The sequence below is a fragment of the Thamnophis sirtalis genome, unplaced genomic scaffold (genome assembly GCF_051295495.1).
Source record: "Thamnophis sirtalis isolate CommonGarterSnake01/CBP01778 unplaced genomic scaffold, rThaSir2_p1.2 scaffold_3, whole genome shotgun sequence".
Lineage (NCBI taxonomy): Eukaryota > Metazoa > Chordata > Lepidosauria > Squamata > Natricidae > Thamnophis > Thamnophis sirtalis.
In genome coordinates this window covers 84795663-84816651 of record NW_028261383.1, presented here as the reverse complement: position 1 = coordinate 84816651, position 20989 = coordinate 84795663, and the positions used below count along the sequence as shown (strand labels likewise).

Below are 20989 nucleotides of genomic sequence, written 5' to 3'. Positions count from 1 at the left end.
TTTTTTAGTTTTTACTTGATCAAATTTTCTACCAAAAACTTGGCATGAAATCTATAAATGATTGTAACTGGCATGAAAAATAGGTTGATTTAGAGTTCCCACTAAATCCTATGATCAGAATACTTTTAACAGTTTCAAGCTTTGTCCAATAGAATGAAACTATTTTCTAGCACAGGGGTGTCAAACTCAAGGCCCAGGGGCCAAATTCAGTCTGTGGGGTGCTTAGATCCGGCCCATGGGGCTGCTCTGGAAACAGCGCAGGACTAGCACACGGTGCCTCTCCCAGAGAAAACGGAGCTCGCGAGGGCTATGGACGGCCCTCCCGAGTTAAATTTTTGCTGGCAGAGGGTTGCAGGATGCCGTCACAGGTGAAAACGGAGTTTGGGAGCCGGTTTTCACTGGTAAAGCGCTCAGGCCGCCACAGGGGCCCTTGAGGTCAAACACAACCCTCATGCAGCCGTCAATGTAATCAAGTTTGACACCCCTGTTCTAGCACATGTTCAAGTGTGTATTGAGAAAACCTATTTTGTTTTGAGCAAAAATTGCAACCTTTCCTATTCTGTACACATTTCTACAAATACACTTCGTTCAGAAGAATTTAAATATAAAGGGACTACAAAACTCTTCATTCGTATTACAAATAACTATTCAGTTTTGCTAGGAAGTAATGAGCATCATAGAAAGATCATGGAAAGATTTGCTCTTCTTGTAGCTACATATTCAGTATGAAACATAAACATACAATATTACTTTGTACTCTGGCAATGTAGGTATGCAATTAAAATACTATTTGATAAGGCCAGCATTACTCAAAAGCAGTTAATGCCCAATTTGAAATCATATTTTCAGGAAGATAATTTTAGATTTCTGTATGGACTCTTGAACTAGCATATGGCGTAATTGGATTATAGTCACAGTTCAGATGCTTATAGTTACAACTGGAGTTGTACTACACTAACATTATATGCACTGTGGCTCTATATATCACATAGACTAACCATGGCGATTTTACATCATCAGAAACCAAACAGCATTTCTTTAGCACCAACATATTGCTAAGCAAACTGGAAAAAAAAATATCCACAGGATAAAGGAAGCACCACTTAAAACCTGAGAACATTTGTGAAGCCTCGGCTATGCCTCAGTGTTACAATTGATTATCACTACAATTCAAGGTTGCTTAAAGTGCAAAGACAACTTGTGGAGCACAGTTAGACAAACAATAGACTTTTATCAACTGCTCAACTAGCACCATGAATCAAAAAAACCTATTTTGAGCTTCATGAACTGTGGTGAATGTCTAATTAAGCTGGATCATTAGGTATCATCTGATGAATTGGAATGAGAAACCTATAAAACTTTGAATGTGGGATGAGTAAGATAACAACCTTTAAATAAACACTGATCAATGGGACACTTATACATAGCTCTGCATTACATTTTAATCAGGAAATTCCCCATTATAATGGTGTTATAAAGGTTACTGTGGTACTTTATCAGATGACTTTGTTCTTACTATAAATTTATTGTATTCTTTATGCCAATGCCAATTTAGAAAGAATAAAAAAGTACTAGTTACATTAAGGACATTTCCAAATGTTTGAAGTGAATAAGCCCAGTCTATATAGGAAAGATAAATACATTTTTTTTAAAAACTACCTTAAGCAGAGAGGGGCAGCAGTGACAAAAACACTGTGTGGACCCTGAATAATCTCTCATCTTTTTTCTGTCTTCATGAAGGTAAAGTCCATGCAGCAAAATCCATGAGCATCTCCTGGTATGTGAGAAATGGGTACTGATATGTGGGCAAATGATGATTGGTGTGTACTGTAGGCACAGCAGTTCAGAGTTCTGGTCTCCACTAGCTCACAAAATTCAAGAAAATGTAACAATTGGCTCTCATGAGCCAGCACAAACCAGCTTCAGCACACCACGGGATATTGGGACAAGGGTTTGCTACATCCCTCAGAGCAAAGTAATTTTTAAAAGTCTCTTTCTTGCACCTTCTTCAACTGTACCGTAAAATATTGTTTCAAGACCAGACAATAAATAAACTCTAATGTTACCTAAAATAGGCACAATACGTTTAAAAACCTACCCTACCTCACCTATAAAAAAAAACCCAGAAATTTTTTTTGCCCCCACCCCATGCATGATAAAATCCAACCTAATTTTTGTAATTTTCTCCTCTATTCTAGTCCCTCTAAAACAGCCCACTTCCCTCTTCATATAAAAGGTTTATGAAATTCCTTTAACGTGTTTTCTTTTGGCATAGAGATGGGTGTCATATTAGAAGCATCTCTCCATTCTTCACTTTCTATTGAAATTACCTCATGTAACGCTTGAGGAAAGCTCAGCGATCCCTTCCCAAAGTTGCATTTCAGAGATACATAAGACATCTGAAGCAAATAACAGCTGAGAAGAAACAGCGTCAAGACCAGTTGAAGGTTGAAGGTAAAAATTTGCCATCACAAAAACACCCTTGCACATTGGCCAGTACTTGTTAAAATTCCAAGGCAAAAAGACCTGAGTATGCCTCAGAAGATCGTGGAAGTTCAAGGCAAAATATGGACTCACTGCACTTACGTTGCTAAAATTTCTAAATTCTGAAAAGTGTGGACTGAAAAAACTTTGGACTGAAATCTGACGCCATAGAAGAATATAAGAGATTGAATATACAGTATATAAGAAAGTTCCTTAAAGGGAAAGAAAATTCTTCTCTTAAATGCACACACAGCAACATTCTTCAAATTGGGAAACTCTTCTATTTGATCTAAAGTAGCTTGGGAGGATCTCTCACCAGCATGAGATGATCTTAGGGCATCACATTTCTCTCTTCTTTCAAAGACTTCAGATTTTGTTCCAGAAAGAGTTCAGAGATAGATATGTTGATTCCATTATGCAATGTTGATTAATCAATCTGTCTATTGTTGCAACCATGAATTACATGAGTAATTAAGTCCTCTGCTTCCTTCTGCATGCCAATTGAAACAAACAAATGTAATGGAGAAAGGTCCTTGGTATGTACTGGGATATCTCTAGACCTTTTCTAGAGAATTGCATCAGTCCATGCCACAAAACAGAGAACCTTTCCCAAAGGTTGCTCTGAAATTGGCCTCAATTACTTAAGGCCTGAGACTTGTACAAAATGAAACAAAGCTCTTGAAAATTCCAAATGGAATTGATGCAGATTTTAGAACCAGAGGACAAATTTCAGCTTCTAAACTTTTGAATATTTGCAGCTCCAGGATTTCTTGTGGCTCGATTCTACAAAAGATAAAATAATTTTAGTATTTGTTTTTTTTCTCGGCTAGGAGAAACTAGAAAATATATTTGCATTTAGATGAAACCATGGAGAGGGATATATCCAACGTGCAAACATTTTAAATGTCACGCCACTTTTTTCCATAAGTGAATTATGACCTGATCTACACACTGTAGCTCTGCTGAATGCAATAAAATAGAATGGGTACTAAATATGCATTGCATCTCAATCTAAAATGCTTTCTCCACTTTACTTCAGGTTTGCACTGATCACTAACCATAAAAATATGCTGTTGTTCTTAGCAGGTGTTGGACTAGAACAGTGTTTTTCAACCACTGTGCCGCGGCACACTAGTGTGCTGTGACATAGTGTAAGGTGTGCCGTGAGAGAATTACTTTATATATAGTCAATATAGGCACAGAGTTAAATTTTTTTAACATTTTCTAATGGCGTGACCCGTCAAAAGCGCGGACGACAAAAGCGCGATCGACAAAATCGCGCCTTTGACGTCATCACAGCGCGACGAAAAAGATCGAAAAATTCAAATAAAAATTAATAAAAATTAAATTAAAGCAAGCCGATTCACATAAAGGTAAGGGTTAGGGTTAGGGTTAGGGTTAGGGTAAGGGTAAGGGTTAGGGTTAGCTTTAGAGCGTTAGCGTTAGCGTTAGGGTTAGGATAAGGGTTACCGTTCCGTTTTTCGTTACTTTAACGGTTAGGTTTAGGGTTAGGTTTAGGGTTAGGTTAAGAGTTAGGGTTAGGGTTAGGTTTAGGGTTAGGTTTGGGGGGGTTAGGGGAAGGTTTTAGCTTTATTTTTACATTTTTTCGATCTTTTTCGTCGCGCTGTGATGACGTCACAGCGCGCTTTTGTCGAGCGCGATTTTGTCCTACGCGCTTTTGTGGTGGAACCTTCTAATGGTGGTGTGCCTCGTGATTTTTTTCATGAAAAAAGTGTGCCTTTGCACAAAAAAGGTTGAAAAACACTGGACTAGAAGACCACCAAGGTCCCTTCTAACAATATTCTCTTAGACTATCTGTTACTACTAGGTTTCCGTCAGGATTTGCATTTCTGCTTTTTCCCTTATTTAGTAAACTTCTACCCAAGTTCACAAATGTACCTACTAGTACTAACTGCTGACCATAGAGTTATACGTTCAAGCAATAATTCACTCAATTCCCCCTCCCCCAATGTAACTACCTTGATCTTTGATACAGTAATTTTAAGATCCCTGCTCCTCACTCTTATCAGTTGGGCATTCACTGCAAATCATATGAGTTCCCAGTCAACAACATTGCTTTTATCCGCATACAAAGTATACACATATTCATATCTTCAACCAGTGGTGAAATTCATTTTTTTTTTTACTACTGGTTCTAGGTGGTGTGTGACTTGGTGGATGTTGCAGGGGAAGGATACTGCAAAATCTCCATTCCCACCCACTCTGGGGGCAGCCAGAGGTGATATTTGCTGGTTCTCCAAACTACTCAAAGTACTACTCAAAGTATCCGCTACTGATTCTCCAGAACCTGTCAGAACCAGCTGAATTTCACCCCTGTATTCAACCAACATTACTCTGGCATACAGGAGCTGTAAACTGGTCAGTTTCCATCAACCTTCTCTAAATAGAAGAATTGGAAACCAGACAAAATTTGCCAGTACTCACTGGATTCAGGCAGGGCTACTTGAAGAGGGGACAAACCACTGCCTCTTTAAGAGCCAGGGGAACCATTAGGGATTCTTCAGAGATGCATTTACCACTGTCTGGATCCCAGTACACCTCTTCTCCTGAGAGATCCGTGACTCTGTTGCTTGCCAGCCATTCCTGGGTTGGTTTCACCTTTTCACGCAGGGTTTAATAAAGGGTTCTTTTCAGGAAGGCAATTGAGGCAGATGACCTTTTTGGGGGGTGACATCCAAGGACTAAAGAGTCTCCTATCAAAGGCTTATCTGGAGTCTTGAAAATTTTCCAGTGACATTTCATTGCCTCAAAGTTTTTGCATCTGTCATTTTAAAATTCATCTCTTGGTGAATTTTAGTTTTAGGCTTTTCTACCCCTGGAAAATATCATGCTACAATTATGTGGATATCTTTACTATTCATTTCTTAAATCAACCTACCTTTCTGTCCTTCCCAAAAAACAAGAAAAAAAAACCTGATATCATGTGTCCAGTTGAATATTTCAAAACAGGAAAAATATCACACAAACTCGAGTGTTATTTTTCCTCCTTTATCTTTTATTTATATATCCTTGTTATCATTTGATAGCTCACCTCTGCCAAGACTGCATTCTGTATTCCTGTATTCCTTAAAGTGCCATAGGGTGGTACTGTTCCTGTATTCACTTTAGACAACCCCGTCCTGTTGCTTGAAGGGACTGGATTAGCTGGAAGTGCTCTCTGAGGTGGTTTTAGTCGGGAAGAATCCTAGGGAAAAAGGTAAGAATTCTTCAGCTTTTATGATATGATACTATATATTTATTTCTTGGGCAGCGACTTGACTTCCGGTTAGCGCCGCAACAAGACAGACTGGAAAAGAGGCTCCTGAGGGACCCGTGAAATCCAGGGCTGACAAACCATTGGGGGAGGGGGGTTGTCTTTTAGACCAGAGCCTTCTTGGAGAGAAGGTGAAAAAAGAGTGGCGTCTCAAACGCCCAAGAGGGAAGAAACTGGTTCCTTGAAAGCCAGAGACAAGCTCTATGACCTGGCGATGGGGGAGGCAGACATGGCAAAATGTCTGGCATAAAGTTGGAGGCAACCAGGCTAAGCACAAGAACAGGAGCGATGGCTGGACAAAGTGACAAGATCGGGTGAGAATATTAAAAACCCATTGATAGAATAAGAGTGGAGTTGTGATTAGGACAGAATTCAAACATAAACTAGCATAAATGGAGGAATTGGGAACTGCGTGGTAAAACAAAGAGAAGAGGAAAAAAGATGGCAATTTAAAAACATTAAGGCCCAAAGAGAATGGACTGTTTATCTAGCTTAGGAGGTAGAATTAAAGGGAGGACTGGATATTTTATTAATATAAAGAAGAAAATCTTCTGTCCAGTTGAACTTGAAACCTGGAAAGACTTTGCATTAATAGTGGGTAATTGATAAACCCCAAACCCCACAGAAACTTTACAAAGGAGCTGAAGGGGGCGGGGGGGGGGGGGGAAGAAAAAACAACAACTACTACTACAATTTAAAAGAAGAATACCCCCCCTCCCAGGTCTCTCTCTCTCTCTCTGTGTGTGTGTGTGTTTATGTGTGTCTGTGTGTATCAACAGCCAGGCTGTTGGGGGCAATATGCTGACTCTGTAAACTGCTTCATAGTGTAAAGCACTATGAATAAGTCTAAGTGCTATTGCTATCTGTCCGCCCATGGCTCATAACTGTTGCTGAGTCTCATATAAGAAACCAGAAGTCAGAGTCTGGAATCAACATGAAAAAGTATGGGATGGGATTTCAGAATCTGTGGTAAGGAGATTGTTCTTTTGCTCCAAAAGACCCATTTTTACCACTGGATTTACCTATATTGTACCGCCTCTCTATTTCTATGTGCATTCTCTAGCAATTAGTTGTACAGATTAGTGCAATGTGCTATATATGGAACTGATATTGCAGAAAGTGCAGAAACCTAAGTTAGTATGAAGTACAATAACAGCATTTTGTTCAGGCTACATCAGTCTCTTCACTGAAGTCCCATGACAGGCTCTCTAGTTGTTGTAGATAAATTAGATCAAACAGATTCCGAATCTAAACATCATCATTGTCATGTCCATACATCCATGATGTATTTGCACAATCAGATTCAGGAAACTTTGGGCACTTTTGGTTTCAAGGAATGAACAATTGTAGCCTGTTAGGGCGTAGGAACTATATAAAAAAAATATTGATACATGGCTTGGTTCACCCACAAGGCTAAGTTAAAAATCTGGAACCCAGGATTCTTAAACCAACTATACATTATGCCAAGCTAAAAATGAAGTCCTGTTACACCATCAGGCCACTGAAATGAAATGTTCTATGCAGAGAAGAGATTGGAAGGGAAATTCATTAGACACAAGGGGGTGCTGTCATTTCAATCTTATTGGTTTTGCCAACCAACTTCAATCTGTTTGAAGTGAAGTGGTAAGGGAGTAAGAGAAATCTGGGCTGTGAAGAGCTCATCACTCCCCCTTTCTGCAGATCTCAGGCCCCAATATATTACTCTACTAAACTTTGGCAGTAATCCAACCAAAATACAAAAATGCAGGTCCTTTGTCACTTATTGATGGGAATCTTTTTTTTTAAAGCTTAATTCTCTCATTCTGATATATACAAGCAAAACCTTTCTCCTCAAAATAAATACTTGTCTTATAGTAATACTGGATCCTGAACTACTTTCAGTATATTACCACTTCAACCACTATATTCCCTTGCTGCATCAACCCATCTATCAGCCTCTGCTTTGCTGCTGCTTCGGCTGTCATTGAAACGGGGAGGGGGGGCATGGTATTTGGGAGGGGAATCATTATGTGCTGGAGGAAGTTTCTAGACGCTGTTCTGACCACCTTACTGCGCATGTGGAAGAAGGGAGTTTCCCGTCAAGGCCAACTGTCCAGCATTCCATCCCGATGAGGATTTTTGAAGTTATTTCCCACCTGACAGTTGGGTGCATTATAATTGGACTATGAATGGGGGTGCCAAGGGGAGGGGGATTGAATTGTGCTTGATATTATCCGTTTTCGTGCCTAATTAACCAGACTCAGCTTTGCTTTGCAACTGTTCATTTATAATTAGTAAAAGTACACTTGATTTCAATTCAAATGAAGTCGAGTGGTTTCTTTCCTGATTACTGAATGAAGTCAATGCTGACACCATCAGTCAAAAGCCCTATTTAATCCTATATATTTTCCTTGTCAATACTTGCTTACACAAAAGAACTATCAGCCGCTCACAGTTGAGTACAAGTGACAATCAATCTCAGAGATAAGGCACACCCAAATGATACAGTCTATATATTTGTCTTGAGAAAAATATATGGTCCAATTATACAATTGGATTGAAGCAGATACTTCTACTCTAAAGTTACATTAGGACACATTTGGTAGCAAATACCAGATGTAGTTGTTTGAATGTTCGCTATTTTTAAAACACCTGTACAGCTTACCCAGAGTTATTGACAAAGAGGATTTCATAGGTATATAAATTCCTCACCTGCTGAACCATGACTTTCGGAGGTGGAGGTGCAGGCCTGTTCGGTGGAGTTCGTTTTGGCAAATGCTTCTCCTCAGTACCATGTTCTAGAAAGGGGGGTTTCTTTGCGTAGTTAGCTGGAACAGCCGGAGGTGGTGGCTTCCCCTGTCTCTTGAGCTCTGCAGGTGGCTCACAGTATAGCACTTCAGATTTTGAGAGCGCATTCTGTATATCAGTAATCTGCAAGCAAATCATACGAAGAGAAAGATGGCATTTATATTTTATTAGTTAGTGTGGCTGATCGACAACCAACTTTTTTCTGGCTTCAACAGGGGACAGCATAAGACTGACCCAGTCTGGGCTCAAAACCAGAGGTGGCATTCAGCAAGTTCTGACCAGTTCTGGAGAACCGGTAGCAGAAATTTTGAGTAGTAGCTCGGAGAACTGGTAAATACCATCTCTGACTGTTCCCCCCCCCCCAATCTATTCTCTGCCTTCCGAGTCCCAGCTGATCGGGAGGAAATGGGGATTTTGCTGTAACCTTCCCCTAGAGTGTGGAGAGAATGGAGATTTTACCGTATCTTTCCCCTGCCACGCCCACCATGCCACGCCCACCAAGCCACGTCCACAGAACTGGTAGTAAAAAATTTTGAATCTCACCACTGCTCAAAATGACTTAGGATAGACTTAGTTCATGCTTAATTGGAGGACTCAAGGGATTTGCATGGTTATAAGTGAGAACTGAAAGTCAAAGAACAACTCCAAACGTCCTGAAGGAATGTGTCCATTAAATCACCAGGAGTCAAACTCATTTTATCTTTACCTTTTCCCTACTCTGGCAAATACTCATGGAGATCAAATAGGTTTACAGCAATCACTGCACTTCTATTTTCCAAGTATCTTTCTTGAATGAGTGCTTCTAAATGCTGCCAATATATTTTATGTTCTGGCTTACTAAGTGTAAGCTTAGTGTGTGTGTGTGTTTATGTATATATGGATTTTTCTGTTCATTCTTGTGTCCTTATTTTTATAGGCTCCAGCACTTGGAAGAGTACATTTAAAATATAATCTATACATGTTCCTTATTAGAAATATTGCCAATAAATACAATTTGCAACTCTAAAATAGAATGAAATTAAGAGGCATTATAGTATAGTGGTTAAGAAGTTGAGCTTGAAAGCTTCCATTTGATTCACTGAGCAACTGAGTCAGGTATTATTTCAGACCAGCCTTCCCCTGGGGCATTGCTGTAAGAGTAAAATGACAGACCCTCTACTTACACTGCTTCAAGTACAACATAAAATAACAAATAATTAATAAATATATAAATAATGATTTGCAGTGAGAAAAAAAAGTTTAGAGATCCCCAAATGGTCTAGTTCAGAGTTTACGGGAACTGACGTATGGAACAAGTTTAGAACATAACAAGAAAATTAGTTGTACAACAGTGTTGGGATTAAGCCAGTTCGCACCTATTCAGGAAAACCGGTTGTTAACTTTCTAAGCAATTCAGAGAACCGGTTGTTGGAAGAAACCTCCTTTTGTTTTTTTCTACTTTACATGGCTAATCCTGTAAGGAAGGCAGGAAGGAAACATTCTGGTGTTGTTTCTAGCTGATCTTTATTGCCCTGCTTAAAGAAACTGCCTCTCCGGGTAACCCTTATCACATTGTCACAGCTAAGGTGAAGCACCCATCGACATGAGTGATGTTGAGTTGGCCACACCCACATGGTCACATGACCACTGAGCCTCACCTACCCAGCTGGTCATTAAGGCAGAGAACCGGTTGTTAAATTATTTGAATCCCACCACTGTTGTACGAATAAGATATTTCATTTGACAGTGTATTTTAAAATGCTGAGGAATCAGAGGATGACTCAACAGAGGTTTGTTTAGAAAGTAGTCATTTCAAAGTACCTTTCTCTGTCCTTGTGGAGTTTTCAATTTGAATGCTGGGTTGGCATGTCCATTCACTTCCTTCTGTATGGGAGGAGGTATGCTGTATCCAAACAATAGGGACAAACAAGTATTATGAATCATTTCTGCAATTGCACTTGCTTTATTTGTATAACAGTTTCTCTTACAAATAAAACCACATGTTTTTATCTAGACTAACATTGGAAAAAGCCCAATATACTCAGTAGCCAAATTGTAATAATTCATATTTCTATGGGTGAAATCTCTTGTTAAATATAACAAGAGACTTCTTTTCATAATGTTCCTAGCAGGAGATCTATAGGGTAAGTGCTGACAGGTCTGAATAGTTATATAAAATCTAAGTGGAATTAAGCCCTGGATATATTTCATATTATAGCTCACACACCATACTTAGGCTCTTATATGTAATTCACCTCTTACATGTACTCAGCCACTGGGTTTGTAAATCAATTTAGGGCAGGAATCTACAGAGTGAGATTTGCCAAAGGTAACCTTTCCCTAAAAGCTTGAGTATGGTCTCCAAAGCTTTTCCAGAAACTTTAATGGTAACTTTATAATATATGTACAGCATATAAATAAAAGAATGCTGGATTTTCATGCATATGTATCCAGAAATCAAATGGAATATGAGGGGATATGAGCAACATCACATCAACCCTCATGCTTACTTACCATAAAAAAAGCAATCATCTCACTTACTGACAAATCATCCACCCACCCACCCACCCACCCACCCACTCATTCATTCATTCACCTGGACTGTTCGGTTTTCTTGGGAGCAAAGATAGCCTTCTTAATTGGCACAAGTTTGGCTCTCCATTTGTAACAGCAAAAAGCTATTCCAATTAAAGTCAAAAGCAAGACAGAAACCAGGACACCTATGATGATTGGAATAGGACCTGGACCAGAAAAAAAAAGTCAAAATTATTCAAATCCACTGATTGTGCTAAAATGCAACCACCACAAAAACAACAACAACAACCCACCCACTATAGGATGCCAGCATTTGAACACCTAATAGTGAAGGGCAATATCTGTATTGTGTGTACCAATGCTGAATATGAGAGAGATGAAAACTTCACTTACTAAATTCCATCTTCCCGTCAGTTATATTGGTATGGTCAACCCAATACACTGTGATTCTGTGCCTCCCCTGCTCAGCCAAATCCCTGCCCCACAAGCTCTGTCCACATGTCAATGGTCAAATAACAATACAAATTGCACCCACTTTTCTCAAGCATGGGGCCACTGTCCAGGCTTCCTCCCTTTCCAGGTTTCTCACAAAATGGAGGTGCCCATCCACTGAAACAATGGCAGTGGTGATTGTTGTTGCAAATCTGTATTGAGAGAACATCATCAGTGTTACTTCTGTAGTAAACATCCTGCTCAGGGTAACCCAATAGCACAAGAAGCCTTTGCAATTTGCCTTGGATTTTGTTAGAGCTCAGTGCATTTAAAAGTCACCCCAACGATCCATGGTTATATCCATCATCCCCCCCGCCTCCCCAAGAAATGCGGTGTTTGAACATTATTTTCATTTTTAACACTTAACCCACAAAGGTTATATTTCCATTTTTCAAAATTCACTTTGGGTTATATGTGCATTCCTGAAGAGGAACAGAAATGACTTCCCGCTATTTTTAACCTCCCAATAAATACCCTCTCCATAACAAATGGCCATAACTTCTTCTCAAATGTAAAACCACAGCTTAAGGAAAGCCTCCCCTTCCAACATTTGATATTTAAGGTCAGTATAATACTTCATAGCCCAACTTTATGTTCTGAAGAGAGCCCTAAGATTTGTTTAAAACTGTGAGAGAAGTGTTAATTTAATCTTGCATGACGGACACCTACTCTAACATTTTGAATTCTGTCTCCCCATTCCACCACCTCTTAGCCACCACTTGGGATTGTCTAGTGAACAATCCCATTTTTACTATAAAAATATTCCAAGAAAAATATATCATAAATACAAAATGTTTTGTTCCATGAAATGTACAAAAGCATTTATAGCCATTGAAATTTTACTTTTACTGGTTATTTTATTGTTCTCATCCATTCCTATTCTGTTTTGCTTACTTAAAAATGGGCATTTTGCTGTCAAATTTTAGCCACGTGATTTCAAGTCGCTAGCAGGAAACAGATGGGGTACTAGGAGGACACATGTAGTGTATTTTTCTGTTCTAAAATATATAGTTGGTCAATGTAAAAATTAAACTGATTTTAAACAATATCTTTGATCACCCTTCCAGAGGAAGAGTTTATTTATTTATTGGATTTTTAACCCACCTTTATTATTTTATGAGTAACTCAAAGCAGTGGCCATACATAATGTTTGTAATATATTCTCTTCTCCTATTTTCCCCACCCGAAATGGGTTGGGCTAAGAGAGGGAGTAGCCCATGATCATCCATCTGACTTCCATGGCTAAGATGACTAGAATTCATAGTTTCCTGGTTTCTAGGCTAACATCTTAACCATCATACCAAACTAGCTCTCCAAATACACTTGAACTGGAAGCCATTCTACAGCCAGGCATATCTTTGATAGGACACCTATATGGATGCTATCTAGACTGCTTATTAGTTTTCTGAAACCCAACAAAAAGAATAAGAGCTGGCCAAGAAAACAAGCAATAAATACAGTCACATGGTATCTGAATACAAGGACAGATACTTACTCCATGGCCATTGCACTTTTTCCCACAATGTCCACTATCAAAGAAGGAGGTATTCTGACAGTGGCCCTCAAAGCACACCTGTAGGAGAAACCGGATATTCAGAATTATGTTAGAGTAATGGTTTTTAAAATGTGGTTCTAAGTCCCCAAAGGCCCTGTCAGAGGTCCATGAAACCAAAATGATTTGCCAACATATGTTTAAAAGCAATACAGTATTAAAATCCTAGAGAATGTGTCTATTTTAATCTTTAATATAGTAAAAAATGTTTAAGAAATGCTGTACTACAGGTATAATGCTATTAAATGATTTGGGTACAAGGCAGGCTTGGGGTGTAAAACCACTGCATCAAGTCTGAGAAGCCAACTCTTGCAATTATCCCACAGGCAAGGTCATTGCTCTCAGTATCTGCTTAATGCCAGCATGGCCTAACTAATAGAAGTAAATATATGGGAAGGAGGAGAAATAGTTTATGGGGGATGGTTACTAAACTAAGTCCCCCAAATTCCATAAATCTGTAGTGCTGCATCCAACATGTTGTGTAGAGTGTGAATACATCCAGATTCAAGACTTGTAATGGGAGTGACAGCATTGGTCTTAGCCAAAGAGCAGCCTGCTCCAAGGGAGGGAAGCTACACCCTGCACATCCTTATTGTTCATTCTGAGGATTCCCTTTGGGTTTTTCTCTCCCCCCCCCCCCCAAAGTTGGATTAAACATCTAAAACAAATTGTTGCACGCAATTAATTCTGGGGAAAAGCAAACATGTATTTTTACAGTGGAATAAGGTACAATGGGCAGCCAGTGCTTACATGATTGTCACCGCATTTGGTTCCCATCATCACAAGTCCTGGGTCTAATATATCTCCTTCATCTTCTTCATTTCGATAGACGTGGGTCCCACGACAATGAATTACTCTTCCATTTAATTTGATAGTTGTATCAATTGCAACAGCATTGGACTCCAGAGGCTTGGAAGCAGAACTTTGGCACTGTATCTTGCCACATTTAGCATTTCTGGAAAGAAAAATTCTGTGAGTCTCAACCTTACAGCTAAGATCTTAGCTTCACACACCCCCAACACAAGGGCTTCCATAACATTATTCACTTCCAATAAAATGAAGAGCCTTGAGGGACCTAGTGAAACACATTCCATGTTATGGGTTGAAAAGTATTATTTCTTAGATGCTGAATATCCTATTTCATGTTCACTGACCTCAAAATTACCCTACCAATAATAGGGTAAGTAAAAACCCAGTGTCATATAGAGTTTTATGTATATGTATTCAGACATTTACAGTGACTTTCCATTACTTACTGAGATCAATTTCACTTCCACGTTTCATTAATAAAACCGTTGTTTGCCTTGTGTATCTAAGGATTTTGGAATTGCAAGCAAATGAGCATGCTTATAGTTGTAAGACAAAATATGGCTTGAAGAGCAGTTTGATATCCCTCCTTGGACTGCTGTATCTCTTTCTTTTCAGTATTAAGTTTGGAGAGTCCCGATCCATATTGGGTTCAAAGTATTGGTGGTTTTTTTTTCTTTTTCTTTTAAAGGGGGTTATTTATGAAAACAATCTGGAATTGTTGAAAAGCTTTAAGCTTCAAAAGATTTTTTAGAGAAATTTGCTGGAAAAAGAAGGAGCTCTTTCCCCAATCTGGATTGGGGAAAGTTCTTCAGATGATACATTCACACAACCCACGAGTCCTTTTTCTGCTGTTTAATTGACATATTGTTTATGTATGCAATAAGGAACAGCAGGAAAATGTTCATAGATATGAGGTCATGAAAAATAATCTCTCTCTTTCCACAGCCAGAAAAGTCAGGGTATGAACTTGTTCTGAAAGATTTTAATATAAGCAAAGCAAAAGTGACAATTTTGTCCAACAAAATGGCCAAATAATTTGCAGCTATTTGCAACATAGGCTGGATTCATTTTTCTCATCTTTTAACTTGTGAGGATACTGCTTTATCTCATCTCACATGAAAACAGTTGGCCTTGTGTCTTTCTACCTTGTGTCGCACTTCCTGTAGTTCCCACTGATATCCTTCCCACAGTTCCCATAGGAATCTCCGGCAGCATTAACTCTCTCAAAGCAAAGGTCGGGGGCTGGCCTTGCTCCTGTATGGAAAAGATTCACAAAGTATGGTGTTTGTGAAAGGTAACTTACCAACTGTATCACACAGCTGCATAGGATTGTCCTAGCCCACTCTGCAAAATATATTTCATCTAATCTTCATGTGGTTTACCAGATAATGATTACAGGTAGTCCTAGACTTACAACAGTTCATTTAGTGACCATTCGAAATTATGGCGGCATTGAAAAAAGTGACTTATGACCGTTTTTCACATTTAGGAATGTTGCAGCATCCCATGGCCACCTGATCAGAATTCAGATGCTTGGCAGCTGAGTCATATTTATGGCGGTCGCAGTGATCACTTTTTGTGGGCTTTTGACAAGCAAAGTCAAGGGGGAAGCCAGATTCACTTAAGAACTGTTACTAGCTTAACAACTGCAGTGACATGCTTAACAACTGTAGCAAGAAAGGTTGTTAAATGAAGCAAAACTCAATTATGATGGCAAGTTGAAGACTACCTGTATTCATATACAAATAATCAATGATTATCTATATCTAACATATCTCTCTATCTATCTTGATCTCCCCATCACAAGACCCACTGATCACACGAAGCCCTTATAAGCAGAAGAACACTGACATCACCTAAACTCTGCTGAAAATGTTACATAGCCTGGTAATGAAATGTTCAGAAACCAACCAACAAGCTCAGAGAACGAACTTCCACCCTCACAAATATATACCTTTGGTTATTTGTAATAAAAGCATTAAGAAATATCACACTGCATTTGTGATATTTGTCACTTGGGATGAAAGTTTGAATCAATTTTCAAACTTAAAAATAAAATAAATAAATAAAAATCACCCAGACTTGACTTGACTAAGTCACACTATGGTGTTCTGATATAGTGTGTTATGTGTGAACCAGCCACTGCACTTTAAGAATCATGTTAGGATTAGGCTAGAGTGATATGGGCTCAATAAACATTTTACCCGACAAACCGTGATTCAGCAAAGCAAGGCTTAGAATTATGCATAAAAGTAGCTGCCTGGCCTTTATTGATAACAATAGCCTCTGCGGATGAACACCTGCATTTTCCCTTTATTCTTCTTTCTTCATGTAATTACAGTTCCATAAACTAAAAATAAGGACAATCTTCTCCTTCCTTTTCCTTACACCTGTTAATACAAGGGCCCTCTGTCGTTCATAGAGATTGGTCCTCCTTACCAGATCCCCAGAGTTGCAAACATTGTTGCTCGTACGTCAGACACATTCCATTGTAGCAATATGCCCTGCCATCCTCGCATGGGGTACCGTCCATCTGATAGAAGTTTGCAGGGCAAAATGGTGATTTGCCCGAACAGTATTCCGGTAAGTCGCATGTTCTCTCCTGTTCCCGGCAAAGAGTTCCAGGTGAAACCAACTAAAGGAAGGGAAAATAATTAGACATTTATTTCAGGATGGTGTGGAATACTTGGCATTTTCATTAAGGTGGTTAAGCATTGATCTTGGTGCTTAAAGATGTATATATCATAGATTTATTCTAAAGCCGGACTGACTTTCAGTTCTCTTCATTCTGTATACAAATATCATTTCCATTCAACCTAATTCCTGAAGCATCACTAAAGAGAACAAACTCCTCATTTTTGCCCCCAAATTACATTTTTGTTGTCTCAACTCTACAAAAAGAGTCTCTTTTTGTCAAATATCCGAGGACATTTTTTCAAACAAAAGAAATCTTGAACCATGTCCTAATCTAGTCTTCCTGCTCAGTAATGCTTCATTATGAATCTTATACCTTTATGAATCTTATATCAGGGGAACCCATAACAGAGGGAGAGACCAGAGTTGGGATAGAAAATATTAAGCCTCATAGTAGCCTCAATGACTCTATAAAAGAATGCAAATGACCAGCTGTCTGCAAGGAGTATAAATCTTTCCATTCTCCACCATCCAGCCAGAGCTGAAGAAGCTGCTTGGATGAGAAGTGAAACGTCTTCAAAGAAACACAAGAAAGCCCTGTTGCCTCTTGAAAAAGCATCTTTGGGATGGAAAATATTCCATATTCAATTCCCAGCATTTTTTTTTTTAAAAAAAATTGTATTTATTGCTTAAAAGCCCTTGGCGGGATGAACTGATAACTTTTAGGGAGCAATTTAATGGACACAGAGCCAATAGAACATCTGGTATATATTATATACATTTTAAACGATCATTTTAACAGGCAATATTCTGCTAGCACTAGGCTACCCTATTTATTTTCAGGCAGATCATGCTTCTGAAGCTGATTCTGGAGCTTTCTTTGCTTAACAAATGCAAGAAAGGGAAATAAATTACTGTTTGCATGCAACACTTAAGAATCAGATACTTTTCACCCTAATGGGGGATGTGGTCGCTGCTTGAATTTGCATGGAAGGTACTGTATTTTTCAGAGTATAAGATGCACTGGAGTATAAAACGCACCAAGATTTTGAAGAGGTAAATTAAAAAAAAGTTTTTGTCCTCCCCAGCTCCAAGGAGCACTCTGCAGGCATCCCAAACCATCTGCACGCTCCGATTTTTGTGAAAAATGGGGCATGCAGAGAGTTTGGGAGGCCTGCAAAGTGCTCCTGGGGAGGGCAAAAATGCGACGCGTGAGGCTTGATCTTCTCAAATCCACTTTTCTCTACCTCTCCCACGGCAGGGCAGGACGAAACAGCTCTCTCCGTGCTTTATTATTTTTCCCGTTCCCTCGGACTGGCATAAAGGAAAGGAGGCTGCCTCATCACACACACACACATCCCAAATCCGCCCGGATCTGTCAGCAAAGAGATATGGTAGTTGGGCTCAATAGCAGCAGTAGCAATAACCATTGCATGACAGATCTGGAGAGATTGGGGTGGGGGGGTGGAGCAAGGGAAGAGAACCAATCTCCTCTGCACAAAGACTTTTCTCAGGACCCCCCCGATCTCCACTTTCTCTCCGGAAAAAGCTATTGGCATCGTTGGGATTTTAGCTAGTGAAAGAAGCGCTAGATGGAAAGGAAACTTTGGAATGCGGCAGCTGCCAGGCTCCAGGAATACAGTGCTCTTGTATTCCGAAGTTCCCTTTTTATCCTGCACTTCTTCTGTGAGGAGCCGCTGCCACCGCCTGAGCCCTCCCGGGAAACGAGACGAGCGGGAACCCCGAAAGTGAAATGTCTCTCCTTTCCAGACATCACAATCTCTGCAGCGCCCTCTTCACCTGCCCCTTTTCCAGATGACCCAGACAGCTACATTTGGAGTATAAGACAGACCAGATTTTCACCCTCTTTTTTGGAGTAAAAAGGTGCATCTTATATTCTGAAAAATACGGTACTTTTGCTCTGTGATGGTATCCAGACAGCTGTATTCAGCTGTCGCCATGTAAAGGACTAAGCTTTTGAATGCCACCACAAACAATCCAAAATATCAAATGGTAGGGTGTGCAAAAATCCAAATGTTGCCTATTGAGTGGCTTTGCCTGACCAGTTGGCCACAAACGTATGGGCAACTTGAGCAGCAATTTTAAGCAAACCCAAGGGATGCATTTATGAAAGCGGGGCCTCCAGGAGACATATGGGAAAAACCCAGCATACCAAGACTATTTTAAGTACATTTTCCTAAGAAAGCTATAATGTAAAGTGATACACAGGAATCTTTTGTCTGTATATTTATCTACTCCACCCTACCCAAGAAAGGAAGCTCAATCTGTAGAGAAATTCAGAATTTCTCAAATTCAGTAAAATATAACAGACAACAGAAAACTATCAGTAAGAAGCAGAGTCAGAGAAAACTTTAAATGAAGGTTTTGTCTTGCCAGACACCACATATAAAAAAGATTGGTAATGCAAGCAAGCTGAAGGCTTAACTTCAGGCCCAGCTGGGTCAATCACCTCCTTTGAAAGACAAGCTTCATGTCTGTAGTTCTAATCTCAGGGTGGGACTAATTTTAGCCAAAACAGCTGCTTTGGGCGGCTTCCCAAAGATATAAAAGTGTGAAAATCAGAACTTGGTTGTCTTTATCTGTCCTTTGCAATCCAGCAAGTGATGCATGTAGTGGGTACTGTCAGCCAAGGAATGTCAGTTGGTGGGGCCCTGAAAAAGAATGGTGGCAGCCCTCTGGAACACGATCCCTCCAGAGATTAGGTTGGCCCAATTCTGCCGGCCTTCCACAGGGCCTTGAACACCTGGTTCTGTGTTCAAGCTTAGGGTCTTGAGTGTATGACAGCAACTGTTTCCTGGCTATACTAAGGGCTCTTTATGATTCTCAAGCTTCTATGTGTTTTATTATGCATTTTATTTATTTTATTTATATATTGTTCTTAATATTGTGAGCCACCGAGAGTTAGGTACTTGAGATGGGCAACCATATAAATTGAATAAAATGAATAAATAAACTTCAGTTTTGCTTAGGCTTCTCTGCTTTGTCTTGACACCTGTATCAATTCAGAAAGTTGGCATGTCATAAATTTGTTTTGGTAGCATTTTTCGTTATTCATTCTTACCTTCTTCCTAGGACTGAAAAAGAATAACTGACTTGCTCTCCCTGATATACAGGTAGCTGTCATGTCTAGGACAGGACTACAATTCATAATCTCATAGTTTCTAGGCCATGTTAATCAAACTCACTCTATGAACTTTTGCACAATGTCACAAAATTCCTGGTAACAAGTGGAATTAGCCATACAATAGCAAAATCCAAGGCCCTTGTACAGTTGCACAGTTAAACAAACACCTGTTTTAAATGACTGAGTTTTCTGAGAATAAATGCAGAAAGAATGTATGCATATTTGTAAGTAAAATTATTTCCTGATTACAACTTCTGCAATTCTGTATGTTGTTGTTGTTGCTAGTTGCAAAGTCATGTCCGACCCCTCGATGTTCCTCCAGGCCTTCCTGTCCTCTACCATCCTCTGGAGTCCATTTAAGCTCACGCCTACTGCTTCAGTGACTCCAGCCAGCCACTTCATTCTCTGTCATCCCATTCTTCTTTTGCCCTCAAATCGTTCCCAGTATTAGGCTCTTCTCCAGTGAGTCCTTCCTTCTCATTAGGTGGCCAAAGTACTTGAGTTTCATCTTCAGGATCTGGCCTAAAGAGCAGTCAGGGTTGATCTCCTCTAGGGCTGACCGGTTTAATCGCCTTGCAGTACAAGGGACTCACAGGAGTCTTTTCCAGTATACATTCTGTATACTTAAACCCAAACATTTTAACACATATCCTTGAGTTATGACAATGGTGTGTGCGTGTGTGTGTATGCACGCATGTGCGCACATGCACAAACGCACACAGAGTGTGGCATGTTAAGACACACTGCTTGATAGGTGGTTATGATAGGTGGACTGAACCTTCTGGCCACCTGAAGCTGGGGTTCTTTAAGGCCTTCCCCCACAATCTCTACTCCTTTCCCCACACCCATGGGGATCCTCTTTGGTATTGTGCCACCAACCCAGTCCTCTCTGGCACTTAATTACTCACAAGTAGATGAAGCAATCATGTAACCCAAACCCTGCTTTTCTTCCTGTTGCAGTGATTCAGAAGAGGATGTGTGTCCTGGGGCATCTTTCCAAATCAAAGTGCTGATTCAAACGAGAATTCAAGCCTTTATTATGTATATTGAAATTAAGAAAATAATCAAGAATTGAAAGGCACAGGAAAAAGGAAGGTAATCCCACCTTGCATTTGTGACAGCAAGTTCCATGCGCACACTCAGCGCCCTGCTTCAGAGTGCAATTAGCAGCATTGCAACAAGGATTCTGACATTCCTGTACAAGAAATAACAGAAATTACACGTGCTATAACTGACAGAACAGATGTTCTATATCTGAAAACATTGGAAAGCATTTTGCTGTCTTACTGGGTGGCTT

The 20989-nt window shown here is 39.7% G+C and overlaps 1 protein-coding gene across 1 annotated transcript in view; it reads right to left on the bottom strand.

Moving 5' to 3' along the window:
• Positions 1 to 83: 83 nt before the first annotated feature.
• ADAM19 (ADAM metallopeptidase domain 19) overlaps positions 84 to 20989 on the bottom strand; it is a 67433-nt gene continuing 46527 nt past the window's right edge. The window contains exons 13-23 of the mRNA XM_087709395.1: positions 20798 to 20887; positions 16353 to 16548; positions 15059 to 15167; positions 13854 to 14058; positions 13047 to 13124; positions 11595 to 11703; positions 11121 to 11265; positions 10346 to 10427; positions 8450 to 8668; positions 5537 to 5689; positions 84 to 3267 (exon numbers count right to left, since the gene is read on the bottom strand). Of these exons, the coding sequence (XP_087565521.1) occupies positions 3214 to 3267; positions 5537 to 5689; positions 8450 to 8668; positions 10346 to 10427; positions 11121 to 11265; positions 11595 to 11703; positions 13047 to 13124; positions 13854 to 14058; positions 15059 to 15167; positions 16353 to 16548; positions 20798 to 20887 (1440 nt within the window). The 3' untranslated portion in view covers positions 84 to 3213. The remainder of the gene's footprint in view (positions 3268 to 5536; positions 5690 to 8449; positions 8669 to 10345; positions 10428 to 11120; positions 11266 to 11594; positions 11704 to 13046; positions 13125 to 13853; positions 14059 to 15058; positions 15168 to 16352; positions 16549 to 20797; positions 20888 to 20989) is intronic.